The following is a 27,544-nucleotide window of genomic DNA, read 5'->3' on the forward strand; positions in this document are numbered from 1 at the left end:
AGAAAGAGAAAAAAGGCTCTCCCCATCCCCCTCTTCTCTCTTCCATGGGCATGCAGCATATTTATATGTGTGTGTATGTGAGATTGTTGCAGTTTCTTTGTTGTGCATGTAGATGGATCAATCCACCGTCCAGAAGAGCTCAGAGGTTAAGTGTGGTCCTGAGATGTAGTGTGGATTTCATCTCTGGTGCAGTAGGGTTCAAAACATGAGACCATATAGAAAATATGGATTTTATTTTTATATTTTTATTAAACATGGGCATAAACAGAAAGATTTAGAATCTTGTTTTAAAATAAATAAATAAATAAAAATAAAATACAGATAAATAAATGAATAAATGTAAAAAAGAACATGATTCTTTATTGTTTAGGAATCAGATAAAACTGATAAACCTATAAATGAATCAATTAAATCTGTGAATTGTATCATCAACTCTATGCAAATACGGAATGTTTGTTTACTTTTTCATTTTTCTTTCATTCTTTTTAAAACGTAATTTCTTTTTAGTAGTCTAATTTGTGTTTAACTGATTTGTCAGTCACTGATATTATAACTTGTAATGAAAGTGTTTGTATTAAAAACTGATCTTTTTAATTGAAATCTTATTAAACTGTATTAAATATAAACCCTATAATATAACTTCTAATGAAAAATTTATGAATAAATGTTAATGTTAAATGTATGTTAAATAAATAATGAAAATGTTTAATGTATGTATAAATTAAAATATAAACTTAATAAACTAAAGTCCATAAATAGAGCTCAAAGTATTTTCTGTATACTTTCTGTAATTTCCTGTATTAAGTTATCACTGATGTGTTACCCATATTTTGAGCTTCACTTGCATTTTGTTGTGGTAATGTTTTGCCACAATATTATCCATTTGTGTATTTATTTATTTATTTATTTATTTTACAGTGATTGTAATGAACAATTTTGCATTCAATTAAGAAAGAAACATTTTTGCAAGTAAACCCAGTGTATGTTTGAGCTCAGATATGTGATATAAGCCATCTAAAACAAATTTATAACCTGAACATGATTATAAAATCAACGTGCCAAATTCTACACCACTAAATAATACAAATGTGGATAGACTTGCTAGTAAGTCTCATCTTTGCTGGAAACATGAAGTCTTAGATTAATAACAGGCTTGTTATAGGTTTAAACCTACTGTGCGTTTTTGATAGGGCCATGTGGTGCTTTCTGACACAGTAACCTTGCATGAATAATACAGATGTTCTTCAGTCATAGCCAATCATTAATAGCTGCAGGGGTCATCATGGGTCGAAAGGCTTGTTTTGGGGCTTCTGTCTAATTAATTCAGAGACATCTGTTACACCTGATCTGACTCTAAGGAAAAGATTTACAAGATCCCCCCTGTCACCCTGTATGTTGGTTGCTTCTATATGGATTGTCTTTTATATTCCAGCACTTTCCCATTTCTTCTGACCAACTTTTAAGAATTTAACACGATGAATTTGAAAATGTATTTGTATACTGATTGATTGTTATCGAATAAAACAGATCCTATGTTTTTACTGCTTTACTGCTAAAAAAGCGAATAAACCAACAGTTTTTCACATTTAAAAATATCAATACTGGAAAACAAAATCATAATAAACAAATATGTATTGTGCAAATGTGTATATGCACATATGGAGGCATAAGAACAACTGGACAAATTGTAGAGAATACATATTAATTATTCATTTATTTCCTTTCAATATAAAGAACAGGTTGAATCACTTTTTCCAATGAGCTTTTTTCTTTTTTTACAAAAGCTTTATGTATGATACATATCCCAGTTACACATAAATAAGTATATATATGAAGCAAACAGACAGCTAAGTAAACCACATCATGTTCTGATTTAAATAAATATAAGTATTGGCACGACTACAGAGGAGACATGGTTGAGAACTCCTCATTATTGCATAATTCTCCTATTCAAAAGACAACATTGCAGTCAGGCACAGAGATCAATTTCTGGTGGCATGCATTGTCCTGGCATAAAATAAATACATTCTTTGGGAAAGATGGATTGCCCCCAAAACTTAAGAGCTGAAAGTATCAGAAGCTTTCTGATATATATAACTTAAAACACACCAACATGACATGACATGCTCTCTCCTACAAAGTGCAGTAACTGTCAGAATATAGATTAGATGCATCAGAATTACTGGACTACACTGTAAAATCTGCCCTTATTGCTTCCACAGATAAGACATTTTAATCAAATGTGCCAAAATATAGTTTGATATTATGTACTTAATAATAATGTAAAATGTATTTTGAATTGAAAACCACCGTAACATTCTCATGATCTCTGTCATATAACAAAACACTGAATATGAAATGTGCAGAAAAACAGTATCTTTCAAATGCCGTTTATGTATATACCTGGAGTCTGTGATCAGCAGTTTGGTTTTGACATTGTTAACGTTCCTGAAACAGTTTGATCCAAGGCCTTTTTAAAATCATGTCTTTATTGCACTCTTTTCTGGTCCTCTTCTCACTGGCTTTCTCTGTTGTTTTCCTCATCTCTTCTCGTCTCCTTGTATGAAGTAGGGGTTTTCTTGACCCGTCAGATAAGAGTACCGTGTGGGGTTTATGTCCTTAAAGGTCCTCATGCCATCTGTTCTGAGGTCATACGAGCCCGACTGCAGAAGAAACAAGTCCATATTAGACACATAGAGGTTAACACAACCCAGAACCCTTCATTCTCACAGCACATCACTTCTTATACCAGCATGCAGGAAAATCATAATTACCTGCTTAAAAATTCATGCAAAGCTTACGATGGCATGCAAACAGGTCAAACCAGACATCAAAATCAAGATTTCATCCCAAATGTAACAGTAATTCACTTCAGAGTCACACAGTATATAGCGTTGGGAAATAATGATGCCAGTCACAAAGAGAAAAGAGGAAATGAAAGGAAAATAAAGGAATATTCTTTCCAGGTTAAATACGTGGGTGATCAAGAAGGTGATGTTGGTGGTACATTCATTATTTTGGTGATGTTAATGCGGCAGAAGGTACTCACTTAAACTTTTAAGTTGTGTTTAACCCAGAATATTCCTTTACATGAAAGAACTTGGACACTAAAGTCCCTTTAAGGAAAGTCAGTTACTTGGCAGCCATATTTGTAACACAGATTTCAACCATACAAGCCGTGAAAGACCATGATTTATGTCAATGTTTGTTGAAATACATTTCAATAACGAACATTAAAAGTTTGGGGTCTGGTAGTTGTTTTAATGGTCTCATATGTTAACCAATGCTGCATTTATTTGATACAGTAAAAATAGTTATATCACTAAATATTATTTGTTTAAAATGTAATTTATTCCTGTGATGGCAGAGCTGAATCTTTAGTGGCTATGTTTACTTGGACACCTTTAGTTTCAATCAGAATAAAATCTGATTGAAGAATCCAAACATAGTGTTTACATGAACATTACATAAAGTGATTGGGTTGATGTGCACCGTTTATATCACAAGCTTCAGTATTGTATTTGTTCTTTTGACATGAGCACAGATATACAGAGAATTCCTGCGGTTTGCACATACTATTCTCCTGTCATTGCTTTCTTTCTTTGTTTTAAAGACTATACTTAATATTTATCTAATTAGAACTTACTAATTAGGGGATGATGAGCATTTCTATGTCATTGCATACACACAGTACTTTTCAGTATCGGTTTTCAATCTGATCAAGTGTTGACATGTGTCCTCTCGATCAGATTAGAAAAGGTCTACACTGATTTTCATTCAGATCGAGCTCAATTGAACCTATAACGCCGTTTATCAGCCCAATTTCTAATGGATTATTGAGGTGCATATATAGTAGTTAACATTTGAACATCTTGACTTTTTTTTGTCCACTTCAAAGGTTGACTACTGTATATGTAGCTGTCACATGATCCTTCAGAAATCATTCTAATATGCTCATTTGCTGTTCAAGAAATATTTCGTAGTATTATCAATGTTAAAAACAATTGTTCTGCTTAATATTTTTTTGTAGAAAATGATTCTTTTTTTTTCAGGATTCTTTGACAAATAGATAAAAATAACAGCATTTATTTAAGATGTATATTTTGACAGGGCTTCCATTCCTACAGCCATCATATTGAGTGCTTCAATTCAATTGGCCTTTTTAAGTTTAAGGTGGAACCACGGCCAGTATGTTATGCATTCATATACATATCAGTGGACTGTCTTTGTCTTTTACAGTCCCTGACGATGCACCAGGACACACCAGGAGTCGGTGACTTACCTTTCCTCCAATCTTCTACAGTCATTGTTTTTGGAGTGAGGAGAAATCAAGCCCATATACGGGATACCACAAACACAACAAAGTGACCACAAATACGTGCACAAACACACACACACACACACAAAGAGGTTTGTTTATGAGCAAACCAATCACAAAACTTGTACATCCATTATGATAAAATTATGATTTCAAACATTAAAGTTATTAAATCTGTAGTACTTTGTACTACTGTTAGCTTTCTGCTAACCACAAAAGCAGTTGTTTCATTAATGCAATAGACTTCCTTAATATGTGGCCTTGTCATGACTACAACTGCTCATAATGGACTTCAGTCATTCAGTCAAGTAATTCATCAGAGAAAATTAGAATAATCCAATCGTTGGATCAATTAGGAGTATTGTAGTTCAGTTTGGCAAGCAGAGTAAATTTGGAAATGGACAAGGGATTGATTGAACAATATATTTAGTATTTGTTAGTGGTGGCAGATGATACTATTGTTAGTGTAAATATGAGATACATGCAGGATTAATGGAAGAATTTTTTGTAACTTACAGTGGGGCAATTCTTAGAATGATATAAAAAAAGAGGTATAATTATTAGTAATATATAATATATTATATGCCATATAGTATATAAATAATATAATTTTAGACTACTGCAAATGTTGGGGGTCAGTTAGATTTTTAATGGTTTTTGAAAAAACTCTTGTTTACCATTTATTTGATGATAAAATACAGTAAAAAATAAAAAAAAATATTGTGAAAAAAATACAATTTAAAATAACTTTATATTTAAAAGTTTAATTTATTGATGACAAATTAGAATTTTCAATCTTTAGTGTCAATTTATCTAATATGCTGATTTGTTGCTAATAAACTTTTGTTATCAAGGTTGAAAACAGTTGGAACTTGACCCCAGATTGAACAGTAGTGCTTGTGCATCCTTAAAGTATCTTACAGTAACTTAATTTTACAATTATTTATTATTCAGTGAAAAAGGTCCACAAATAAGCTTGTCTTTGAATTGATACAAACCCCACTGTAAGTTAAAGATAAGTGTGACTGCTCTAAGAATCAAATGGTTTAACTGGTTTATAGTTTATTTGTGAAGTTTTGAACGGAAGGAGACACTCACCAATCCATTACTGTGGCCTTTCCTGCTTGGCCCTTCAGCCATCTCTAGACTGTTGCCAGTGGCATCAGTGCTGGAATTAGATGTCAGAGTGACACGAGGAATATGGGTGACGTTCTGAGAGGGCCACGTGGCCTGGAACTCCTCGGCAGGGTACGGAGTGCTGTAATAATTGCTGTTTGACGACTTCTTGCTGTGAAATAAGTAATAAACACACAAATTGGAAAATGTTCATCTCTAAACAATCATAAAAGACTTGCATAGAGACACTGAAATGCACGCCCTATACTTGACCTGATCATAAACACTCACCCACGAGTCACACAGATGTAGATTAGAACTGCCAAAATCACAATGAGTAGAATTCCTCCTAACACACACGCCACCACCACTAGAGCCAACAAAGAGGCTATGCAGAGAGACAAGCTCATTAGACATTACACATATACACACTTAATTACTTTAATGGTTAAAAATGAGGAAATACAGTAATAATAATATCTTACAGTCATCACAGTTGAATCCAGAATAGCCAAATGGACATCTGTTTAAAAAGAAAAAGGACATAAACATGCTGAAACAGTGATGTGGCTGTTGTAATATTGCCTTGACACAAGGGGGCAGTAGTTTCTATAACAAACATACTGATGATACACTCAACTATTGAAAAGAGCAGTTTAGTTTGTAACAAGGAAGACATTTAGTATCCCTGAACTATCTTCTTTGAGGTATGAATATGGTTCACATTACTGGAACAGATAAATTACACAACGACCTTGTTTTAATCAAATGAAAACCTCTATTTTAAGGCCTTCGAGGTTAGCCTACAAATGGACGCCATAACTGAAAATCTCTTTTATTTAAACACTGTAATTTTTTATCCTGTTGAACAAACATAAAACAGTTTTTATTGTAGTTTTAGAGATGATGTGTAAGAGAGTGCGTTTATTAAGAACAAAGAAATGAAATGGTACTCACCTAACGCACTCGTTCTCTTGCGCTTTGTAGCCACTAGGGCAAACTGTGAAAAGAGTAGAGAGTTAATAGACTGAGTCATAGAAAGATGCTGAAGCAGACAGAAAAACAATGAACTAAACTATGGATCAGTTTAAATTCGCCATAAAATCTGCCAAACACACTTCTTTCTGGCAATGAAACTATATTACTTTTGTTTATCCTTTTATTTATTTATTTATTATATTTGTTTTATTCATTCTTCGTGTGTTTAATGTTTAGTGAGTGTACTGTATTATCTCAGCTGACCAGGATTCATTTGTCTGTTACCATGGATAAAACCACAGCAAACTCAAAGGTCACGGTTGATTATGATATGCATACACAAACACAGATGGTACTCTACACAAATAGAGTAATAAAGACACATGCTCACCTCTACAGCTTCTGGTCTGGTATTGGCTAGATACATGGCCAGGTTTACAGGAACAAACAGGGGTCCCATCTTTGGCCTCACACGTTGTAGTGTTAGTATCACAAGGAGGAGGAACTTGCGCACACAGGTCGGTAGCTATAAAAAAGAGACAGGGAGACAGACAACATATTAGTGGCTAGTTGTTTAGATAGATGTATGATGGAAAGTCTCTCTTTGGTCCTTTTACTTTCACTGGTTAAATTTAAATGGTGCTACAATATAACAAATCAATTTCTAAATATATAAATATTCAGCTTAGTCTCTAAATTAATATAAAGTCATAAAATGCGACATGCATTATAATTATAACAAATGCAAATCAATTCAAAATAAATGAAATTGTTTAGCAATAATTTGTTTTAGATGAATAGCATGTGTGGCATAGTGTTCATATCAGCATCTTGAAAAGTATATTATGTAGAAAACTCCAGTACATTTTAGAGATATAGAAAAACAATCTTTTATGTGATCTAAAATATTCAAAATTCCAAAACATGGCCAGAGTGATGGCTAAACATCTCTAAACACTCCATGTTTAGGCACTGGCACTGTATTCTATTCTTATTTGCCTATTTGTCCTGTTCTCATTGTCTTTAATACAACTGCAAAGAGAAGTTGCTTTAACAATCTTTGTAACTTTACATTTTCTACCTGCTGTTGATGTTAACACTCTGAAGGTGATTTGTTGCCTAAACAGGAATTAATGTTTAGAATGTGTGTCAAGTAATGTAAATAAATAATGATTTAATGTGAAAATTGTTTTACACAATTATTGTGAAAGCAGTTTATTTGTGGAACCAGTACAATGTATTGTATAGTTTTCTGTATGGACATGCAGTAAAACACCTATTTCTCTCTGTTCATATCACATCTTAAATAGTACATATTTTCAAGCCACTCACCAGCGTATTCAGCATTAGCAAGAATGCCACAGTTGGTCACTTTACAATCACTTATAGCAGTATTCATGGCAGATATAACCGATTCCTGTGTGACTGGAGAATTGGGCTCAAAAAAACTGTTTACTGAGGCCACTATACTGCCAGACCTGGACATATTTACAAAGGGATTAGTAATTTGCAAATATGATACATGTAAGAGCTGTGGTTAAGAACTGTTTTTCAAAGGTTCACTTACATCAGTTTAATTACTATGCTGTTAATGTAGTTTGGCTGGTTATGCAGAGCTTCATTTACCTATGGCAAAAGGGAGGAAAGAGTGATTATTTAGGCTCACTGAGAGAATGAAGGATATCCAGCATATAGTTTTTTTTTTTTTGTTTGTTTGTTTTTTATTACTTTGACAGTCCATAGATTTATTGGCATGACAATTAAACTAAAACAGTCTGTACTACCAAAGCAATCTAGAGTAATATTTCAAATTTATTTCAAAGTTGAATATAGTATCTAAGAACACACACACACGATTTACATAACTTTATCCAAATTTGTATTAAAATCTTTATTTTGAGTTATTAAATAAATTATTAATTCCATAGTACTAGGGTGACCATATGCACCGTTCATACGGGACACGTCCCAGCCAGAATTTTAATAATGCCTTAAACATCCAGAGCAGCTTGACCAATAACATGCAGGTATTGTACATAGTCGACCAATCGTGGGGCTGCGTGTGAGAAGGTGAGATCTAGAGGGAACAATCAAAGCTATGCAAATATGCGCACGTGTTTGTTTGTTCGATTGACTTGAAGCGTCGCTGCGCACAAATCCAAAAAGAACAAAAACGAAGTGCACCACAATCCTTCAAGTCAAACGAACGAACATGCATGTAAAAGCGATTCAAAAGCATAAGGAGCCGTCTGCTCTGCTCTTTATAGCTCTCATGAATGTATCACAACTATCAAATGTACCTGCACAGTACAAATAGCCAAAACCTGGATATTTTAGGCAATATTAAAATCCTGGCTGGGACGTGTCCCGTATGAACGGAGCATATGGCCACCCTACATAGTACTAACTGCACATGTAATGGAAATAAATCAGTGTACAGAAGTAAACAAGTGAAATGGTAAAGTTGAAAGTTTGTGACCTACCGCAGCAATTATCTCTTTAGCAGTTTCCTGGAATTCAGGTGATTTGGGATCATTCATAGCATCTACAAAAGTGCGGTTCACTCGAAGTGAACTAGTGAAGGTTTTAGCTGGAAATAAACACAGAATGTGAGGCGGGGGTGTTAAAGTGATTGTCTTTTTAGATTTTTTCCTACAAAGATTCTTCCCGATAATTACTATAATCATATAATTATATACTAATTAAATATAGAAGGATTTTTGTAATGTCCCATGGCCCAGTGTAAGAAAAAGTATAAGTGGGCAGAGGCTTGGCATCAGATACTTACTTTCAACACAGGCGTTATTTAAAGGAATAGATCCTGTCACGCACTGACAGGTGGAGTTCACACAGACACTCAGCGGTGGGCAGGGCACCGCAGGACAGGTAGCTGAAAGAAGAAAAACAATAGATGTCATGTCACTTATTAAATGCAGTTGTGAACTCTGAATTACTCAATTCAGCAATGCACAATCATGCAACTCATTCATTCAAACACACCTGGTGTGGTTGTAGTGTTAGTTGGGTTAGTGGTAGAGACAGTGGGTCCAGTTGTTGAGTTGGTTATGGGTGTAGTAGCATTTCCTGGTGTAGACTGAGGTGGTCGGGTAGCATTCTCTGTTGTAGTGTTTCCTGGTGTAGTTATGGATGGTGTGGTAGCAATTACTGTTGCATTGTTCCCTGGTGTAGTTTGAGGTTGTGAAGTAGCATTTACTGGAGTAGTGATGGATGGTGTGGAAACATTTACAGTTGCATTGTTCCCTGGTGTAGTAGGGGGTGGTGTAGTAGCATTTACTGGAGTAGTGATGGGTGGTGTACTAGCATTTGCTGTTGTAGACATGGGTGGTGTGGTGGCATTCACTGTTGCATTGTTCCCTGATGTAGTTAGGGGTAGCAAGGTAGACTTTACTGGAGTAGTGATGGGTGGTGTAGTGGCATTTACTGTTGTTGTTGCATTATTCCCTGGTGTAGTCATGGGTGGTGTGGTAGCATTAACTGTTGTGCTATTAACTGATGTAGTTAGAAGTGGTGTAGTAACATTTACAGGTGTGGTCATAGGTGGTATGGTTGTGTTTACTGTTGCATTGTTTCCTGGTGTAGATGAAGGTGGTGTTGTAGCATTTACTGTTGTAGGAATGGGTGGTGTGGTACCATTTACTGTTGCATTGTTCCCTGGTGTAGTCATAGGTGGTATGGTTGCGTTTACTGTTGCATTGTTTCCTGGTGTAGTTAAAGGTGGCGCAGTAGCATTTACTTGTGTGGTCATGGGTGGTGTGGTAGCATTTACTGTTGCATTGTTCCCTGGTGTAGTTATAGGTGGTATGGTTGCGTTTACTGTTGCATTGTTTCCTGGTGTAGTTAAAGGTGGCGCAGTAGCATTTACTCGTGTGGTCATGGGTGGTGTGGTAGCATTTACTGTTGCATTGGTCCCTGGTGTAGTCATGGGTGGTTTAGTAGCATTTACTGTTGTATTATTCTCTGGTGTAGTCATGGGTGGTGTAGTAGCATTTACTGTTGTATTATTCTCTGATGTAGTCATGGGTGGGGTAGTAACATTTACTGTTGCATTATTGCCAGGTGTAGTTATTGGTGGAGTGGTATTGCTTACTGTTGCATTATTCTCTGGTGTAGTAATGGGTGGTGTGGTACCATTTACTGTTGAATTATTCCCTTGTGTAGTTAAATGTGGTGCAGTCGCATTAACAGGTGAGGTCATGGGTTGTGTGGTAGCATTTACTGTTGCATCATTTCCTGTTGTAGTCATGGGTGGTGTGGTAGCGTTTACTGTTGCATTATTCTCTAATGTAGTTAAAGGTGGTTTAGTAGCATTTACTGGTGTAGTCATGGGTGTTGTGGTAACGTTTACTGTTGCATTATTCTCTAGTGTAGTTATGGGTGGTGTAGTACCATTTACTGTTGAGCTATTACCTGGTGTAATTGAAGGTGGTATAGTAGCATTTACTGGTGTAGTCATGGGTGGTGTAGTAACATTTACTGTTGCATTATTCTCTGGTGTAATAGCATTTAGTGGGGTAGTCATGGGTGTTGTGGTAACGTTTACTGTTGCATTATTCTCTGGTGTAGTTATGGGTGGCGTGGTACCATTTACTGTTGCATTATTCCCTTGTGTAGTTAAAGGTGGTATACTAGCATTTACTGGTGTAGTCATGGGTGGTGTGGTTACATTTACTGTTGCATTATCCCCAGGTGTAGTTATTGGTGGAGTGTTATTGCTTACTGTTACATTATTCTCTGGTGTAATTAAAGGTGGTATAGTAGCATTTACTGGTGTAGTCATGGGTGGTGTGGTAACATTTACTGTTGCATTATTCCCAGGTGTAGTTATTGGTGGAGTGGTATTGCTTACTGTTACATTATTCTCTGGTGTAGTAATGGGTGGTGTGGTGCCATTTACTGTTGCATTATTCCCTTGTGTAGTTAAAGGTGGTGCAGTAGCATTTACTGGTGATGTCATGGGTGTTGTGGTAACGTTTACTGTTGAATTATTCTCGAGTGTAGTTATGGGTGGTGTGGTACCATTTACTGTTGCATTATTCCCTGGTGTAGTTAAAGGTGGAATACTAGCATTTACTGGTGTTGTCATGAGTGGTGTGGTAACATTTACTGTTGCATTATTCCCAGGTGTAGTTATTGGTGGAGTGGTATTGCTCACTGTTGCATTATTCACTGGTGTAGTAATGGGTGGTGTGGTGCCATTTACTGTTGCATTATTCCCTTGTGTAGTTAAAGGTGGTGCAGTAGCATTTACTGGTGATGTCATGGGTTGTGTGGTAGCATTTACTGTTGCATTATTGTCTGGTGTAGTAAAAGGTTGTATAGTAGTATTTACTGGCGTAGTCATGGGTGTTGTGGTAACGTTTACTGTTGCATTATTCTCTGGTGTAGTTATGGGTGGTGTGGTACCATTTACTGTTGCATTATTCCCTGGTGTAGTTAAAGGTAGAATACTAGCATTTACTGGTGTAGTCATGGGTGGTGTGGTAACATTTACTGTTGCATTATTCCCAGGTGTAGTTATTGGTGGAGTGTTATTGCTTACTGTTACATTATTCTCTGGTGTAGTAATGGGTGGTGTGGTACCATTTACTGTTGCATTATTCCCTTGTGTAGTTAAAGGTGGTCCAGTAGCATTTACTGGTGATGTCATGGGTTGTGTGGTAGCATTTACTGTTGCATTATTCTCTGGTGTAGTAAAAGGTTGTATAGTAGCATTTACTGGCGTAGTCATGGGTGTTGTGGTAACGTTTACTGTTGCATTATTCTCAGGTGTAGTTATGGGTGGTGTGGTGTCATTTACTGTTGCATTATTACCTGGTGTAGTTAAAGGTGGTATAGTAGCATTTATTGGTGTAGTCATGGGTGGTGTGGTACCATTTACTGTAGCATTATTCCATGGTGTAGTTAAAGGTGATATAGTAGCATTTACTGGTGTAGTCATATGTGGTGTGGTAACGTTTACTGTTGCATTATTCCCAGGTGTAGTTATTGGTGCAATGGTAAAGCTTACTGTTGCATTGTTCCCTGGTGTAGTTATAGATGGTGTAGTAGCATTTACTGGTGCAGTTATGGATGGTGTGGTAATGTTTACTGTTGCATTATTTCCTGGTGTAGTCATGGGTGGTGTAGTAGTGTTTACTGTTACATTATTTTCTTCTGTAGTTATGGGTGGTGTGGTAGCGTTTACTGTTGCATTGTTCCTGGGTGTAGTTAGAGGTGGTCTAGTTGGATTCATTGGTGTAGTTATGGGTGGTGTAGTAGTGTTTACTGTTGCATTATTTTCTTGTGTAGTTGTGGTTGGTGTGGTAGTGTTTACTATTGCATTATTCCCTGTTGTAGTTGGAGGTGGTGCAGTTGCATTTACTGGTGTAGTCAGGGGTGGTATGGTAGCATTCACTGTTGCATTATTTCCTGGTGTATTTTGATTTGAAATATATGTGGTTAAGGGTGGAGCTGTGGCAAGGTTTGCTGTTGTAGCATTACCTGGTGTATTCTGCGTTGTATTTGTGACATTGATTGGTGTTATAATTGGTGAAGTTGTGCTGTTGCCTGGTGTGCTAATGGGAGGAGTAGTGTCATTGCTTATTGTAGTTTGGAGTGGGGTTGTGCTGTTGCCTGCCTCCGGTAAAGAACCAGTTGTGGCATTGTCTGTGGAAGTTACAGGATGGTTCGTAGCATTCTCTGGTGTAGGCACAAGTGGACTTGTCGTGCTGGGTGCTGCTGTTGTTACAGGCGCAGGTAAAGCTGTGGCATTTCCTGGTGTAATCGCTGATGAACTGGTAGCATTTTCTGGTACAACTGTAGATAAGCTTGTCACGTTGCCTTGAGTAGATGAAGGTGGAGATGGGACATTACTAGCATCATGCGTTGACAGCAGTGGGGTTGTGGCATTGTTTGCAAATGATGTAGTTGTATTCTCAGATGGAATGCTTGTTACTGCTGTCGTCGACCACAGATGCATAATCAGAAACAGAAAAAAAGATGATTGCATAAAGATTTGAGAAGCAACTTAAAATGAACATTTTTTATCTGAGCATGTGTCACAGTCATTATACGTATATATATATATATATATATATATATATATATATTTATGTATATATATATATATATATATATATATATATATATATATGTGTATATATATATATATATATTCACATAGTCATTATATATTAAGATGTTTATTCTGTGTCAGCCTGCAAAGTTTTTTAGTTGTTTGTCTATGCAAGTATGCTAGATGGATGTCTTCGTCTATTTAGTTGCTTCTTGCAGTTTCCTTGTTTTAATTGTTTAAAACATGACTAGAGATACCTTTGTTCTGCTCAGGCGTGCCGCTGCCTGCCTGATTATTTGGTCTGAAGAGTCTCAAGTCATAGAAGTTTGCAATTATATACCATTCATGCTAGACATACTTAAGTCTATGGGTATGTATGTATATGTATATGTATCTATATATAAGAAGCAGTTTTTGTGCTACCCAGCCATTGGATTAGATGGCTGGGTAAATTTCACTGACCGCTAAAACCAAAGTGAAAGTGACGTCTACAATCCCTTCCGGTACTGTCTCGAATCCGCAACCTTTGGGTTACAATTCCATTAAGCCACAACTGCCCCACAAACAATACACCCAGTACTAATCTAACCTCCATCTGTGGACATGATACTTTGGTATTATGCATATAATGTTTTTAATAGACTGGTGTTGCCAACAAAGTATGCGTCCGACTTTTGTTCTGGAATATGGTTGCAAAACAACCCAAATAGTTTTGTTTATTTGTTTGTTAATCCCATATTCTCGTTTGTTTGTTTTTTTTGTTTTTTGTTTTTTGTTTTTGTGTATAGCATGCTATTTGTAACATATTTGGTATTACTATGGAAATGAGCATGTGAGAGTGAACAAATAGCATGTGAGAGAGAACAAATATCTGAATTAAATAAGATAAATAAAAATGGCCAGTGTGTCAAAACAAAAGGTCTTTAAACTTTATTCTTCAACTAAAGTGTGCTAATATTTATCGGAGTGTCTATTCTCTGCCTTGTTGGCAGAGGTTATTTATACTAACTCCGCCCACCACTGTGTATGAGCTAGACAACATTACAATAGACTCCCATCAAATAGCAGTACTGGTGGCGCAGAAAGATAAAAATAATCTATATATAATATATATAATAGCTGCTCCTCTAAAATTCTCAAAGCCCAACTGTACTTCATAAAACACACAAAAGACAGTAGAACAACAAGAGAAAGTATCCAGTTATAAAATAAGCAATCGCACATTGTCTGATATGGTAACTTCATCTGTATATACAATCTTGGAACACAAGTTTCAATCTTCATTCAGTTCCTGTAAGTCTGTCTCATGTAATCCAATCAGGCACACCCAGTTACTAATTCAGTAGTCAATCAAGTACTATTTACTGTCAAACACAAAAACTGCACAAAACATGCATGGCATCCTGTTAGTAATTCCATTAGCTTTCAAGAACAAACAGTCATATAGGGCGAAGGACACCTGCAGTTATATTCTGCTTGTCTTATTACTTGAAAACGACACAAAAAGTCGTACAAATATTTATTTTGCTTTTAATGTCTCCCATGTTAGGAGACCTTGGTAAAGGAAAATCCAGTTTAATGGATACCTTTAGATGGAAAATACAATGGGCCATGTCTCAATGTTTTCAGCAAATAATAACACGTTCACATTCCCTGTGGATTTAAGGCAGCATTGCTTAAAAGTTGAGATCCACCAGACTCAGAGGCACTACATTCAATTGAGAAACATCTGTTTCCCTTCATAGTTGATCAGATTCTGAGGACAAAAAAAAGTGGAAGCATAATGGATATTCCCAAAAATTACATTATTTCAATTACCAAATACCAAAAAAGTATATGGTATCGACATAAATTGTGTGTGTGTGTGTGTACATTTTATGTAAAGAATACTACAGATATATACAGCTAAAAAAATACTGACTAATCCTGCATTTTGTATTAAACAATGACATTAATAGCACATCTTTTCTGTTTTCACAAGGGCAGTGTGTGACTTAGGGTGATTAGCCAGGAAACTAAGTCTGAATGAGAAATGAGGCTGTCTGGGTCAAAAAGCACATAAGACTTCTCTTATGACCAGAGCAGAGGTCAGGTCAGATGTGATCTCACTGGAATGTTCTATGGTAATTGCATTTATTACAAACATATGATCTCTTATTATTAAATTATTTGAAGCTTTGCAATGACAAAAATATTTAATTCAATATTTAGTTAGCTAAGTCCTAACTGATGTCAATGGAAAAGTAAAGTCATACAATTTGATTTAAGAATCACTTTTTTATTATCAACAGGACTGTCAAACAAGTGATAAGAAATATTCAACAAAACAAGAAATAAATCAACAAATAATTGATAATCAACCTAAAATTTCAACATGTCACGTCTGATTTGCTCTAGATTTTAAATAATACAATAGATATTATCAGTTGCCAGTTGCATAACCTGTTGCCAGTTGCATAACCTGCTTAGACTAGTCTTAAAAAGTTATACATTTATTATTAATATTTTCTTCGAGACCAGTAGTAACTTTTTAAATTCAGTTACAGAAAGGTCTAATTTAAATAGGAAAGTATGACTGATTACCCCTTGTCAACTGTTATTTGGTCAAACTAGTTCTTAAGACGCCGTGTTAACGTAGTGTTTATATTACTTGCTCAATAAGGATTCTAATAAAATATCAAATAAGAGGTGAGGCATTAAAGCCAATAACTTTGTCAGTTTAAGTTAGTCAATTAATTAAGACTTCTAGCCTCCTGAGGGAACTCAGTGGATACATTTGTAAGGGTGGCCCTAGAATTCAACTACACGCTCACAGTAAGCATTCATTCAGGTCAAAGGAAATCAAGTTGCTTCTTTTCTGTTACCAAAGTCACTGATGTCTCAACACCCTGTCCTCTACCCAAATTCCACTACTGCTATGTACAGTAAGCCTTCTATTTCTCAACTTACGTGTGTGTGTGTGTGTGTGTGGCAGGTATGAAATGACCTTGGAGCTTGTCTCACTCCCTCTCACACAGAAACACACCCACTAGATTTGTGATGTGGCAATAAGATTAAGTGTAATATGTGTTAGTTAATGTGTTGTAATTGTATCTGATATTTATGAAGCAATATTAAATATAAACCCAATAATACATTTTTAGTCAGAACGTACATGTACACACTGAGGATTAGACAGTATAAGAAAAACAAAATAAGATGGGTTATGTGTGTGTGGAGAGAGTGACATGTCGGGGTTGACATTCAGATCTGGAATGTCCTGAGGCTGGGAACTTCTGCAGTCGTGGCTCTCTGCTTCAAAGCAGCAAACTTGACGTCAGGAATCAAGAAAACCTAACAACTGCGCACCTCCCACAGATAAACACACATGCACACCCACACTCACTATCATCCTGGTTCTCTAAAACACATGCAACCTTCTCATAACCCAACACAAAGACCATGTCTGACTTTCTCTGACACGCACTGATTGCCCTCATAGTTTAATTATCTCCTCCATTCACTCCATGACTCAATAAAAGTGCTTTGTTAAGTAAGAAAATATGCTTCATCTGAGTCAATAGACAAAGATGAGTTTTGGTTATCAGACAAACTGTTTAATACACTACACTTACAATTGTGGACAGCAGCTTCAGCTAAAACTATTTAAATATATATAATCATATCATGTTTAACGACAATGGAAAGAGAACTGACGTTTCTTTACACCTTTATCTTTTTACAGCAAGGGTGTGAGTAGAATAGTACGTCAGTCTACAAACACTATTATCTGATGTTTTAACGTATTGATTTTTTTACAACCATAAAAATATGTTTAAAAATGCCATTTAGTGATAGTTTAATTTCAAAAAGCACAAAAAAGATTATTAGTACCATTAGTAGCATGCTTTGTACATTTGTAGTTGTTGATGTTTGAGCCTTAGATAGCTTCTCTTTGCAATAAAACCTAGATAAATTTGACCTGTCATGTTCAAACTTACTTTATCTGTCATTTACTTTGACATACAAGAATGGTTTTTGCATATGAAAATTCATGCGCATCTTCCAATCGCAGGCAGCTGTTTATCATGTTTAATTACATGCTGACATAACCAAAATAGTTTAGAGTTCCCTAAAGAGAAGACACATTTCTGATCTACAATACTTTTGGACAAGCAGTTGTAAAAGGTCACTGAAACTTCCATGTGTTCTGTATTTAGTTACCGTTCCTCACAAATATTGTTACATAGGCCTACAAAGTAAAAAAAAACTACAAGAAAACAAAATACAATGAACACCACCCTATTATTAAATATAAAATAAAAAATAAATTACTGGCTTCATCAAAAATGAAAATGAAAATAGAAAATCTAAAAATAAAGTAAATTATAATAAAAATAAATACTGTATTAATCTATCTACTAAAAGTATATAAACAATACAAAATTAACACTGACTGCAAATTTACCTAAAAGGACTTATAGAGCTGTGACATGAATTAAAATAATAATTAATATCTGATTAAATTTTAAGCAACATCATCACTATTATTATTTGAACAAATCACTAACATTAAGTTAGGAACATGCTATAGCCATTAATGATAACACAAATCCTATACACTAGCAACCACATAGCAACGTGATAACAACCCCATCCTGCTAACAAGCTAAGAAAGCCTTTTAAACCTCTTAGCAAACATCTTGGAAAACATTCACAACACCAAAACACTAGCAGGATTTTTTTTGCATGGGCATGAAGCATTCAATTTTTTTTAGCATCTTAGCATTTTTGGTTTACATAGCACTTGAGCTAAATTATGGTTTTAAATACTAATGAACCACCTTTTTTTTTTTTCTTAACAACACTTCTTTTTCTGGCGATGTGTAGACACAGCAAGCCAATTATTATAATGCCATTTACTCTCCCTTATTCTTTCTTACACAGGCTTACCAATCTCTAAATGACTCTAAGGTAACAGATGGTTCTCACAAGATCCAGGGCGTGTGGTTGGTTCCACATCTAGGGGTGGAGATTGGTAGGTTTAGGGGTGGAGATGGGTGGGTTTAGGGATCAGGGGGTGGAGACGGGTAGGTTTGGGTATATGTAATGTGGGAGGAGTTGGATCTGGATCCAACCACACCCCCTGGATCTTGTGTTCTGCAGTGAGAACCATCTCCTTTACTTTCCAATTAAAGGGGCAGATTTACAACCTCTAATATAAAAAAAGAAGAAGAAGAGGAAGAGAGGAGAAGAAGAAACTGATTACAAAAAATATTTAATCCATGTTATAATCAATTTCTGAAAAGTGGAAATCTCAAAATAAACTATATATTTTTGCATACGGTGAAGAACATGTATTTATATCCTTTTAGTTTTATATAATAATCTTAATTTACAAACCAGACAGACATTCATTAACTATATTGGTTGTGTTAGAGAGCTTCTTTATCCCTCAAATGCTCAGATTAGCATTACAGCACTTTGCCTGGATTAGAGCTCTCCCTGAAACAAAGGCCTTATTCCACAATCCTCCCTTCTCCCAGCCCTAAGATGGTCCAATAACACAATTTAATTTAGAACTTGTTCAAAAACATCACATCACAGGTCTGTTTCTGATTAGGTATTGGAGTACCAAGGAGGCAGCAAATTAATGACTTTGCTTTTACACAACAGTTCAATAAACAAGAAGTTAACAATATACTTACTATACATTTTAGACACAGTTCTACTGGTTACTCTTTCCACTGATAAAATGTCACACAAAGAATATTAGTAACAATATGGTACAATGATACATAGGAGCCGAAAGGGTATGGTCACTTCATTTCATTCCTGAATGAATCAGTGTTTTTGAACGAATCAAGTTAATGAGTTAATGATTCAAATGATTACTCAAAAAGACATATGTTGGATACATTTAATCCCATATTTTAAATACTATCTCTGTCTCACACACACGTTTGTCATTTCCCTCACATAACATCTTGCCATCTGTCTGCCTTTCCCTTGCTTTCTGTCTTTGACATGTCACAGTAGGACTTACTTTATTAGAAACACAAACATGCCCTGAGGCAAAAGGTGGCACATACTGTGGTTTCATATCTATACACAGTTTATTATGTGTCTAACTAGGACTCCTGTCTGCCATAATGGTGATTCATCATTTGAAATTTGAGTGAAATTTATGAAATAAACATATCAGTTCATGATCAGTGAATATCACATTAACGCTGTGAGATCACACTAAGAGATGCAACACAAAAGTGCATATTCTGAATGAAACAAAGGATATTTGATATCTGTGGTAGCTACTAAACTATAGGCTGTGACAAAGTCAATCCCAAGAGTGCTCGCTCACACCCAAGTGTGTGTGTGTGTGTGTGTGTGTGTGAAGAAAAAATCTCATAGTCATGGTACAGTCACTCACCACAGACTAGCTGTCACACCACACAAAATGCAAAAACATTATAGCATCGAAACTTCTGATCTTTTCTGTTTTGTTAAAATACAGTGTGAATTGAGCCGTAATATCCTGCCCAGAAATCCTCTAGGGGTTTTGCGAGTCGAGTGATTACAGGTTTTAAGAGTCAAAAAAAAGGCTCAATTAGTCAATAAGAACAGAAAGTTTAAAAAAATTAATTAACTTTATTTTTCTTTTGTTTTTTCAGACAATTGTGGATAAAAGGGAAATTTAGATGAATGAATGAATTAAGAATAAATTCATGTTTATTAATGGTATTACTTGTTTCATTTAATGTAAAATTACTTGGAGACCTATAATGTGAATCATTCAGTTAGTTATTTAAATCGTTTCCCTCTGACCACAACTGTGAGTGACCAATGACATAAAAAAACAGTAATAAGCCCTTTCATTATTACAACTATATTTAATCTACTAAATGTAGATTAATGACTAAATGTCATTAGAGGGACAAACAGAATATTTAAAATGTTGACATGAAATCAAGACAAAGTGCACTTTCGTTTATTTATTTATTATATTATTATTATTTATTACTACTGCTTCACCAACTAGTTTTAGAGCCTAAAAAGTACATTTGAGTAACACATTTTAGCTAAGTCAACGGCGGATGCCTATCATGGCTAAGAAAATTACTGTCTAGGTAGTCAGCTCACTAGGTTTTGCGTGTTATTCCGCTTAAAAGCCGGATCGACTGCGGAAAGTGTTATGTACTCAAAGTCTTCCACGGGATCATTCATGTGTGCCTCACGTTTTGTTTGTTGTTGCAGGCGAAAGTTTTGTCTCTTACAAACACAGTCGAGCATTGGTAAGCTATAAAACTAAAACTATAACTGTGGAGCTTTTTTAGCACTTGAGACTGTCCATGGTCCTTAAAACACAGCACGATCATGGCGCAAGTCAAATCATTACAAGTGGGTTCGTCTACAAAATAAAATACCACTAGTCTTTCTTTTCAAATATAGATAACTTATTGTATATCTATAATAAACCCATCAGCACACACAAACACACGCAGATCGCAGGCTTACCTGAAGTCGAGATTAATATCAATAGGAATAGTTGATGCGACAGTAACATAGTTCTCTGCGTAGGTGTCGTTTATACAAATAATAATAAAAATAAAAAAAGATGAAAAAATAATGAAAACAGAAGATGTGTTCCTTGTCAAGAGCTTTGTGTCCGTTAACTCGGTGGCTTTCGGAGGTTAATTTCCTTTGGAGGATAGAGATCCGCTACAGGTGGCTCTGAAGAGGCAGCGGGTTAAATACGCCTGAAGGGGGAGGAGGACACCACCTAGATTGCGAAACAGTGCTCTTGAAATCAGTGTGGCACATTCAAATCTTTTTCTCCAACACACCCAACATTAAGAAATGCACGTATATATTAATGATCTTAACAAACCAGCAATAGAAAATAATCCCATTTATTTGTTTGTTTAATCAAAATCACAGTTACACATTAAAACAATAGTAATTAGTAGGCCTAGTAGTTAATTATTAAATATATAATCCCGTGGCACACATTTGGTTTAACGTCATGGTTCTGTTGAGAAAATGTCATTTAACAAGGACTCCTTTATTGAAATCAATGGTTAACTCCCTATTTTTAAATGCTCTGAGCTAGACTTGTTATGGGGTGCTATAGATGTTGCTTTATTTGCATCAGTTTGGAGTATTTGCATCAACGTGCGATTCATTTGCAGTAACATGAATGATGGGAGTGAGGTCAGAAAATCCATCAGGACTCAAATTATAAATCAGTTGGCATAGAGACCTAATTTGTTTAATCTATTTATTAACGATAATTTATCATTTGAAATTTGAGTGAAATTTATGAAAGAAATGTACCAGTGTGTGATCGGAGCATCAGATTAAGGCTGTGAGATAACAATCAGAGATGCAACACAAAAACACAAAAGCACATATTCTGAATGAAACACAGGATATTTGATATCTAAACTAAAGGATGAGAAGGAATCAATCCTAAGAGCAGTGTTGGGGGTAACACATTACAAGTAACTTGAGTTACGTAATCAGATTAGTCTGTTCAAGTAACTAGTAAAGTAATGCATCACTTTTTAATTTACAAGAAAATATCTGAGTTACTTTATCAAAAAAGTTAATTTGTTTCCCCATTTATTGACTGACAAGTCTCCTGTCCCCATATTGGGAGAAATCGGAAGTACAGAAGCGTGGTGTGCACTGTGTGGACATGATGTAGTTCTAGACTAAATGTGAACATGCATTAATTCATCCCACTCACAAAAACTGATTTAGTGTTCATCAAAATGAATTAGAGAAGTGAGAAATGCAAACTCAGAATATGACGCAAACCTGCAATAATTAAATATTTTAAATAACACAAATGTATTCAACCAGACTAATATGCAAAATTACTTTAGATAAACTAACAATTGTGCTTTATTGTTTGTTTGTTTTTGTTTTTATTGCTGTATAGTGTTCTTCTCCTGTGCTCTACTGTACAGACGTGAATTTACTTTTCCTTCAGCCTGAGGTTTATTCATTACACTTTTTTTGGTGTGAAATAGCTTATACATTTGCTATAAATAGAACTTCTTATATTAAAAACAATCAAGCCCTGCTCATATTTAAAAATTAATGTGAAAGTAAAGCACATTACTTTCCATAAAAAGTAACAAAGTAATGTTATTAGTTACTTTTTTAAGGAGTAACGCAATATTGTAATGCATTATTTTAAAAGTAACTTTCCCCAACTGAGTGCTCACTCACACCCAAAGTGTGTGTGTGTGTGTGTGTGTGTGTGTGTGTGTGTGTGTGTGTGTGTGTGTGTGTGTATATGAACATTGGAGAGTCATGGTACAGTGACTAACCACAGACTGACTCTCACACAAAATGCAAAAACACTGTAGTTTTAAATCTAATCTTAATCTTTTAAGGGGATATAAAATACAGCATACAAACTTAATTCTGCATGTGAAATATCCCCATAATGATAGCTAAACCAGTGTGTGTGTCAGTTTTTCATATTTTATTATGTCACTTTATCATGGAAACACTTAATTCATATATTATGACATTGAATTATAATTAGAAACAGGAGAAGTAAATACTACTATCTTTTAACCTTCATCGTCATATTGGCCATATACTGACGCTCACACAGTTTAGGAGTTGGACAATTATAGCACACCTTATTGTGAAATATTTGACAAATTCTTTTTCATAAAAGCTCAAGCCTTAAAATAAGACATTTGTTTTATGAGACTATAAAAGGGCTCCTGCTTTGATCTAAAGCATATCTGCGGATGTCAGGTTAACCGGCATATTTGATGTTTGCAGACTTCATGATGAAGCATGAGTAAACCCCAACAACAAATATGAAAATCTAAAACCAAAGAGAGTGAAAACCGTATGAAAAAACGAGTCTGACATCAAAGCTTTATAGTTCTGATACATTCCAAAAACTCATTAAGAACTTCACAATAAGGGTGAGAAGCACGTATATATCTCCAATGGAAACAGTCTGTTTGATACTGTTTTAAGGAAGAATGTCTTGACATTTAGTGCTCCTTCACTTGTATCAAGTAGCAACAGACACTCCCTTCTTATCACTTTGGAAAATTTGAGGATTGCCAAGAACAGGATGGCAACATAGGCCTTTTGTTTAACCAGCAGTGATAAAAAGAACAACTGTGAACACTCCAAGCTCCAACCGATAAAACTTAGCCATGCCGAGACTCAGTGTCAACTAACATCCCACTGCAAAATGTCAGAAAAAAACAAAAACAAAACAAACATCTTGAATAGTTGCTGGTTGATAATTTGTTTTATTTGAACATTTTTCCTTGGAAATGTCTTGTCAGGTACCTATGTATAATATACATATAAAATTGTAAATTAACGACGCAATTTCCATATAGGGATATTGTATCTACTAGGTTTCCTGATCAGCACATCATGTAATGAGAATATATTGGGTCCTCCTGATCTAAAATCTCATCTTCTGAATGTTCTGAACACACTTCATTTAAAGTTTATCAGACGCTTCCCTCTTTGTGTCATTTATGTGTGATAAAGTCTGATCTGTGCTGGCATTTGGATGATGTAAGAGGGTAAAGAGTTGAGGCAACCATATTGTTAACATTTAAAATGGCCATAAAGACAAATGGGGGTTTATGTAATGAGGAGGGCTTGAACTCTAATCTGTGCAGGAATGCAAAGTCATTCAGTGTTGAGAGTATCAGTATAGTCAGTGTAGCAATCAAAATGGAGATATAACACACATCAGATTTTATCATATCAGCAAGCACAAATATGTTATACTAAAATTGCCATTAAGTCATGAAAATGTACTTTTTTTAAACATTCTTTTAATGTTCAAAGTGTCCAGATTTGAAATGTTTTAGAATTTTTTTGTGCAAACATTAGGGGAACATTCCATGTTATAATTTTGCAAACATTATGGAAATGTTATTTTAAAATGTTCTCTGAAAAAGTAGTAACATTTAAAAAATAAAATACAATAAAAAACAGCAGAAGTGCAACTAAAATGTTTTTAAGAAGCCTAATTCTGGATCCAATTGAAGATGCTCCATCACTTTTACCGCAGGTTATTTAGGTTAGTTCAGCGCTGCTGATGTAGAATTGAGGAAGCAGATTTAATTCAGACTTTACAGCTTTATTGACCTTCATTGGACTAAAATGCATGCATTTTGGGTTAAGCGTCACAATTATGCACAGGAAGTACAAGGAAGCTTATTTTGCCCTAACTTTTATATTTCATGAGAACTGTTTACTTATGAAAATGTGAGGGAATCCAAATAAGCATTGTGATAGGCAGGCAAATCATCATAGAGAGATAGCTAGCCTTTATTGTTCCAAGAATGACATAAAGAAAATGGGTGATTTGCTGCATATTTAAATATTTTATTGTCTGGTTAAAAGAATAGATGTTTAAGTCTAGTACATATAGGGTTTTAGGTACTAAATAAAGACATTTCAGGGAGACTAAATAATAAAAGTTTTAATTATTGGGGTACTTTTTCAAACCTGTTTATTTGAGCAAAATATATTAGTATTTTGTGTAGACTTTCGTTGAAAACTGAGCAAACTGGAAAACAGGTAATAGCGTTAAAAGAAATGTGTTTGTTTTGAGAACTGAATGAATGATTTGGGAAATTGTGCCAACTGTATCATTTATGCACTGTAAAAAATGTTATGTGCTATCTACTTAAACAAATATATGGTAAAAATATTACACATATGACACAATGAATTTAACATTGCTAGTGAAATGGGCTTATTTATTTTAAGCTGATTCTCAAAAGTTTGTGATATTGAGTAAGACCTATTTGTATTTGATTTTGAGTTATCTTCTACAATTACAAGAAGCTCTACTCTTCTGCACAGTGGTAACGACAGAAACTCTTCAAAATGTCAAACATAACTGAACATTAAACATTAATAGATGTTTCCATGTACTCAAAAACACATACAATAGCACTTCATCGCAATATATGTACTCTCCATATCCAGCCACATGCAAAGCATGTTAGGACCTAACAATCAACGCCAAAATAAAACGGCATAATTTAGCTAATTAACTTACAATAAATAGATAGCCTTTCTTCTTTAATTATGTCATCTTAATCAGTTTCTCAATATAAGCTTCAAAATTGCTTAAGTTAAAAAAAAAGAAATAGAAAAACATATCTCTTAGTTTTATTAATGAAATGTGCTCAATATTTTCTATACAACTTTGAACCACAATTTCTTTAATAAAACATACAAACTATTTGTAATAATCTTTTTTTTTTTCTATGAAAATAGTAAGACCCAGGATTTTTTGTTTTGTTTTGTTTTACAGTGTAGTGTGTTAGCAATTACTCTTAAAGTAAAGTGGTCTTACAACATGTATTTACATTCAAAGTGTGAATCAGAAATTGCTGGTTATTGACGTATCACAGGAAGTAAAATGAGGAAACAGGAAAAAAAAAAAATTCCTAAAATGGATGTTCCCTGAAATGTATCAAATACTAGTGCTGCCATTCTCCTTTTTGCCCATTGTCTCATATCTACAGCTCGAATCTCCCAGTAATAGACTCTGAGACACCTGAACAGTTGATCTGATGTCTTTTCCTCAAGGGGTCCTAAACAATCGGTAAACCCTGTAAGTGGTTCGGTCACTTATTTTGTCTGTAAAAAATTTTTTTTTTTAAATCAGATCCACTGGGAAGTCTGTTCCTGGACAAGGAAACCAGGAAGAGCCATTTTTTTTCACATAAATTATATAAATTCTTCCATATTGTTCTGGTTTAAATGAAAGCATGGGGTCTGTTACTGTAAACATTGGTTGAAACATTAGAACAGCATTCCCATCATATTGCATAGTTGACAAAGACTGCACTTCGCAATGATGCCAAACTAACAATGCAGTATCTTAAGAAACAAAAATCTCAAAGTAGAACAGGGATTTTGTCAGAAACTATTACAAAATGGTAAAATATGAATAAATAAATAAAGCATTATAGCTTGAAGCTCATACGATCAATAGATGCTTGGCAGAAATGCATGACTGTCTCCTCCGCTCTGTTTGATCAGTTGTGGTCAGACAATCATACTTCTTTATGGGTTTATGACATGCAGGTTGCCATAGTGACAAAGGCCACACAGTGCTCCACTGCAAAACTATAAATATAAATATAAGTTAGAAAGCTGCTCCTTTGGCCTACTTGTTTACTGGGACCGATACTAATTTAGAAACCTACAACATTCCTGATCTGTGCTAAAGGTATTATGAAGAGGTCATTTCCATAAGTGGCCCGTCTAATGTGTGACGTGAATGGCTACAAGGGAGTAGTTCGTGGACTTTAAACCTTATGAGTGACTGATATTTTATTTTAACACTATGATTGAGACAATTAAATAAATCAAATCATTACAGATTCTTATACACACATGAATATTTGAAAAGTATAATAATTTTATGGATTAAATGTAAAAAATGAATAAATGAATAAAAGATTAAATAAAAAGTAAATAAAAACACGCCCAACCCATCGATCATATTTTCCATCAATTCAAAACATGGGAGGTCAAACTTTTTTTTTTTTTCATGGATTCAAATGACTTCACAAACATAATGAACAATGCATTTGTTATTTATGAATCAGAGTTTATTGCCCCGAAACTTACAGGGCCATAAATATTTATCTTGACTCTAAGTAAGGTAACAGTAAATGCTTAAACTTAAAAATGCTTTGAAAAGTTTGATCAACTTTTAGCGACACATAAAATGGGCCATTGTCTAAAATAAAATTTAAATATGATAGTTATCTAAATCTTTCATGAACACTTTAAAAAATATAATAATATGCGATGTATAAAGGTAAGGTATAAGACAACATCTTGTGTATTTCATACACACTTGCATGTGTGTGTGTATGTGTGTGTAAAAAAAAATCAGGGGACTTTATCTACGTCGCAGGCAGGCAATGAAAAAAAAAAAGCCTCAGGTGTAGTGGATCCAGCCTTGACAAGAGGCGCGTTTCAGTTCCCACCAAGACAGACATCTCATTTTATTATTGTGGCTACAGAGAATCTGCTCCAAA

At 34.9% G+C, this 27,544-nt stretch overlaps 1 protein-coding gene and 1 long non-coding RNA gene across 5 annotated transcripts in view; one reads left to right on the forward strand and one right to left on the reverse strand.

Annotated features, from left to right (window-relative positions):
• LOC113047110 (uncharacterized) overlaps positions 1–5,375 on the forward strand; it is an 11,243-nt gene extending 5,868 nt beyond the window's left edge. Inside the window, exon 3 of the long non-coding RNA XR_003276210.1 lies at positions 4,240–5,375. This is a non-coding gene — a long non-coding RNA (uncharacterized LOC113047110). The remainder of the gene's footprint in view (positions 1–4,239) is intronic.
• On the reverse strand, positions 1,709–21,200 carry LOC113047062 (mucin-2-like). 4 transcript variants are annotated; one of them, XM_026208339.1, is made up of 14 exons: positions 20,982–21,198; positions 12,005–13,369; positions 9,413–11,521; positions 9,201–9,302; positions 8,896–9,002; positions 7,980–8,038; positions 7,745–7,890; positions 6,804–6,938; positions 6,392–6,434; positions 5,920–5,957; positions 5,726–5,822; positions 5,417–5,606; positions 4,283–4,297; positions 1,709–2,663 (listed from the first exon to the last, which is right to left on the reverse strand). In XM_026208339.1, the coding sequence occupies exons 1-14, from the start codon at positions 21,028–21,030 to the stop codon at positions 2,541–2,543; spliced, it is 4,578 nt and encodes a 1,525-aa protein (XP_026064124.1). In that variant the 5' UTR covers positions 21,031–21,198; the 3' UTR covers positions 1,709–2,540. The 4 variants fall into 4 exon arrangements, with proteins under 4 accessions (XP_026064124.1, XP_026064109.1, XP_026064100.1 ...); XM_026208324.1 differs by having other exon boundaries at positions 9,413–13,366; positions 20,982–21,200; XM_026208315.1 differs by having other exon boundaries at positions 9,413–13,369; positions 20,982–21,200.
• Positions 21,201–27,544: the final 6,344 nt, after the last annotated feature.

The sequence above is a fragment of the Carassius auratus genome, chromosome 3, assembly GCF_003368295.1.
Source record: "Carassius auratus strain Wakin chromosome 3, ASM336829v1, whole genome shotgun sequence".
Lineage (NCBI taxonomy): Eukaryota > Metazoa > Chordata > Actinopteri > Cypriniformes > Cyprinidae > Carassius > Carassius auratus.

What these genes read in the sequence shown, in the direction of transcription:
- LOC113047062 (XM_026208315.1), bottom strand. Translation starts at nt 21,030, where the DNA reads ATGTTACTGTCGCATCAACTATTCCTATTGATATTAATCTCGACTTCA. An exon ending in CTAAAGAGATAATTGCTGCG is followed by an intron (nt 8,039 to 8,895) that starts GTAGGTCACAAA and finishes CTTTTGCCATAG; the next exon opens with GTAAATGAAGCTCTGCATAA. An exon ending in TGGATTCAACTGTGATGACT is followed by an intron (nt 5,823 to 5,919) that starts GTAAGATATTAT and finishes CTCTCTGCATAG; the next exon opens with CCTCTTTGTTGGCTCTAGTG.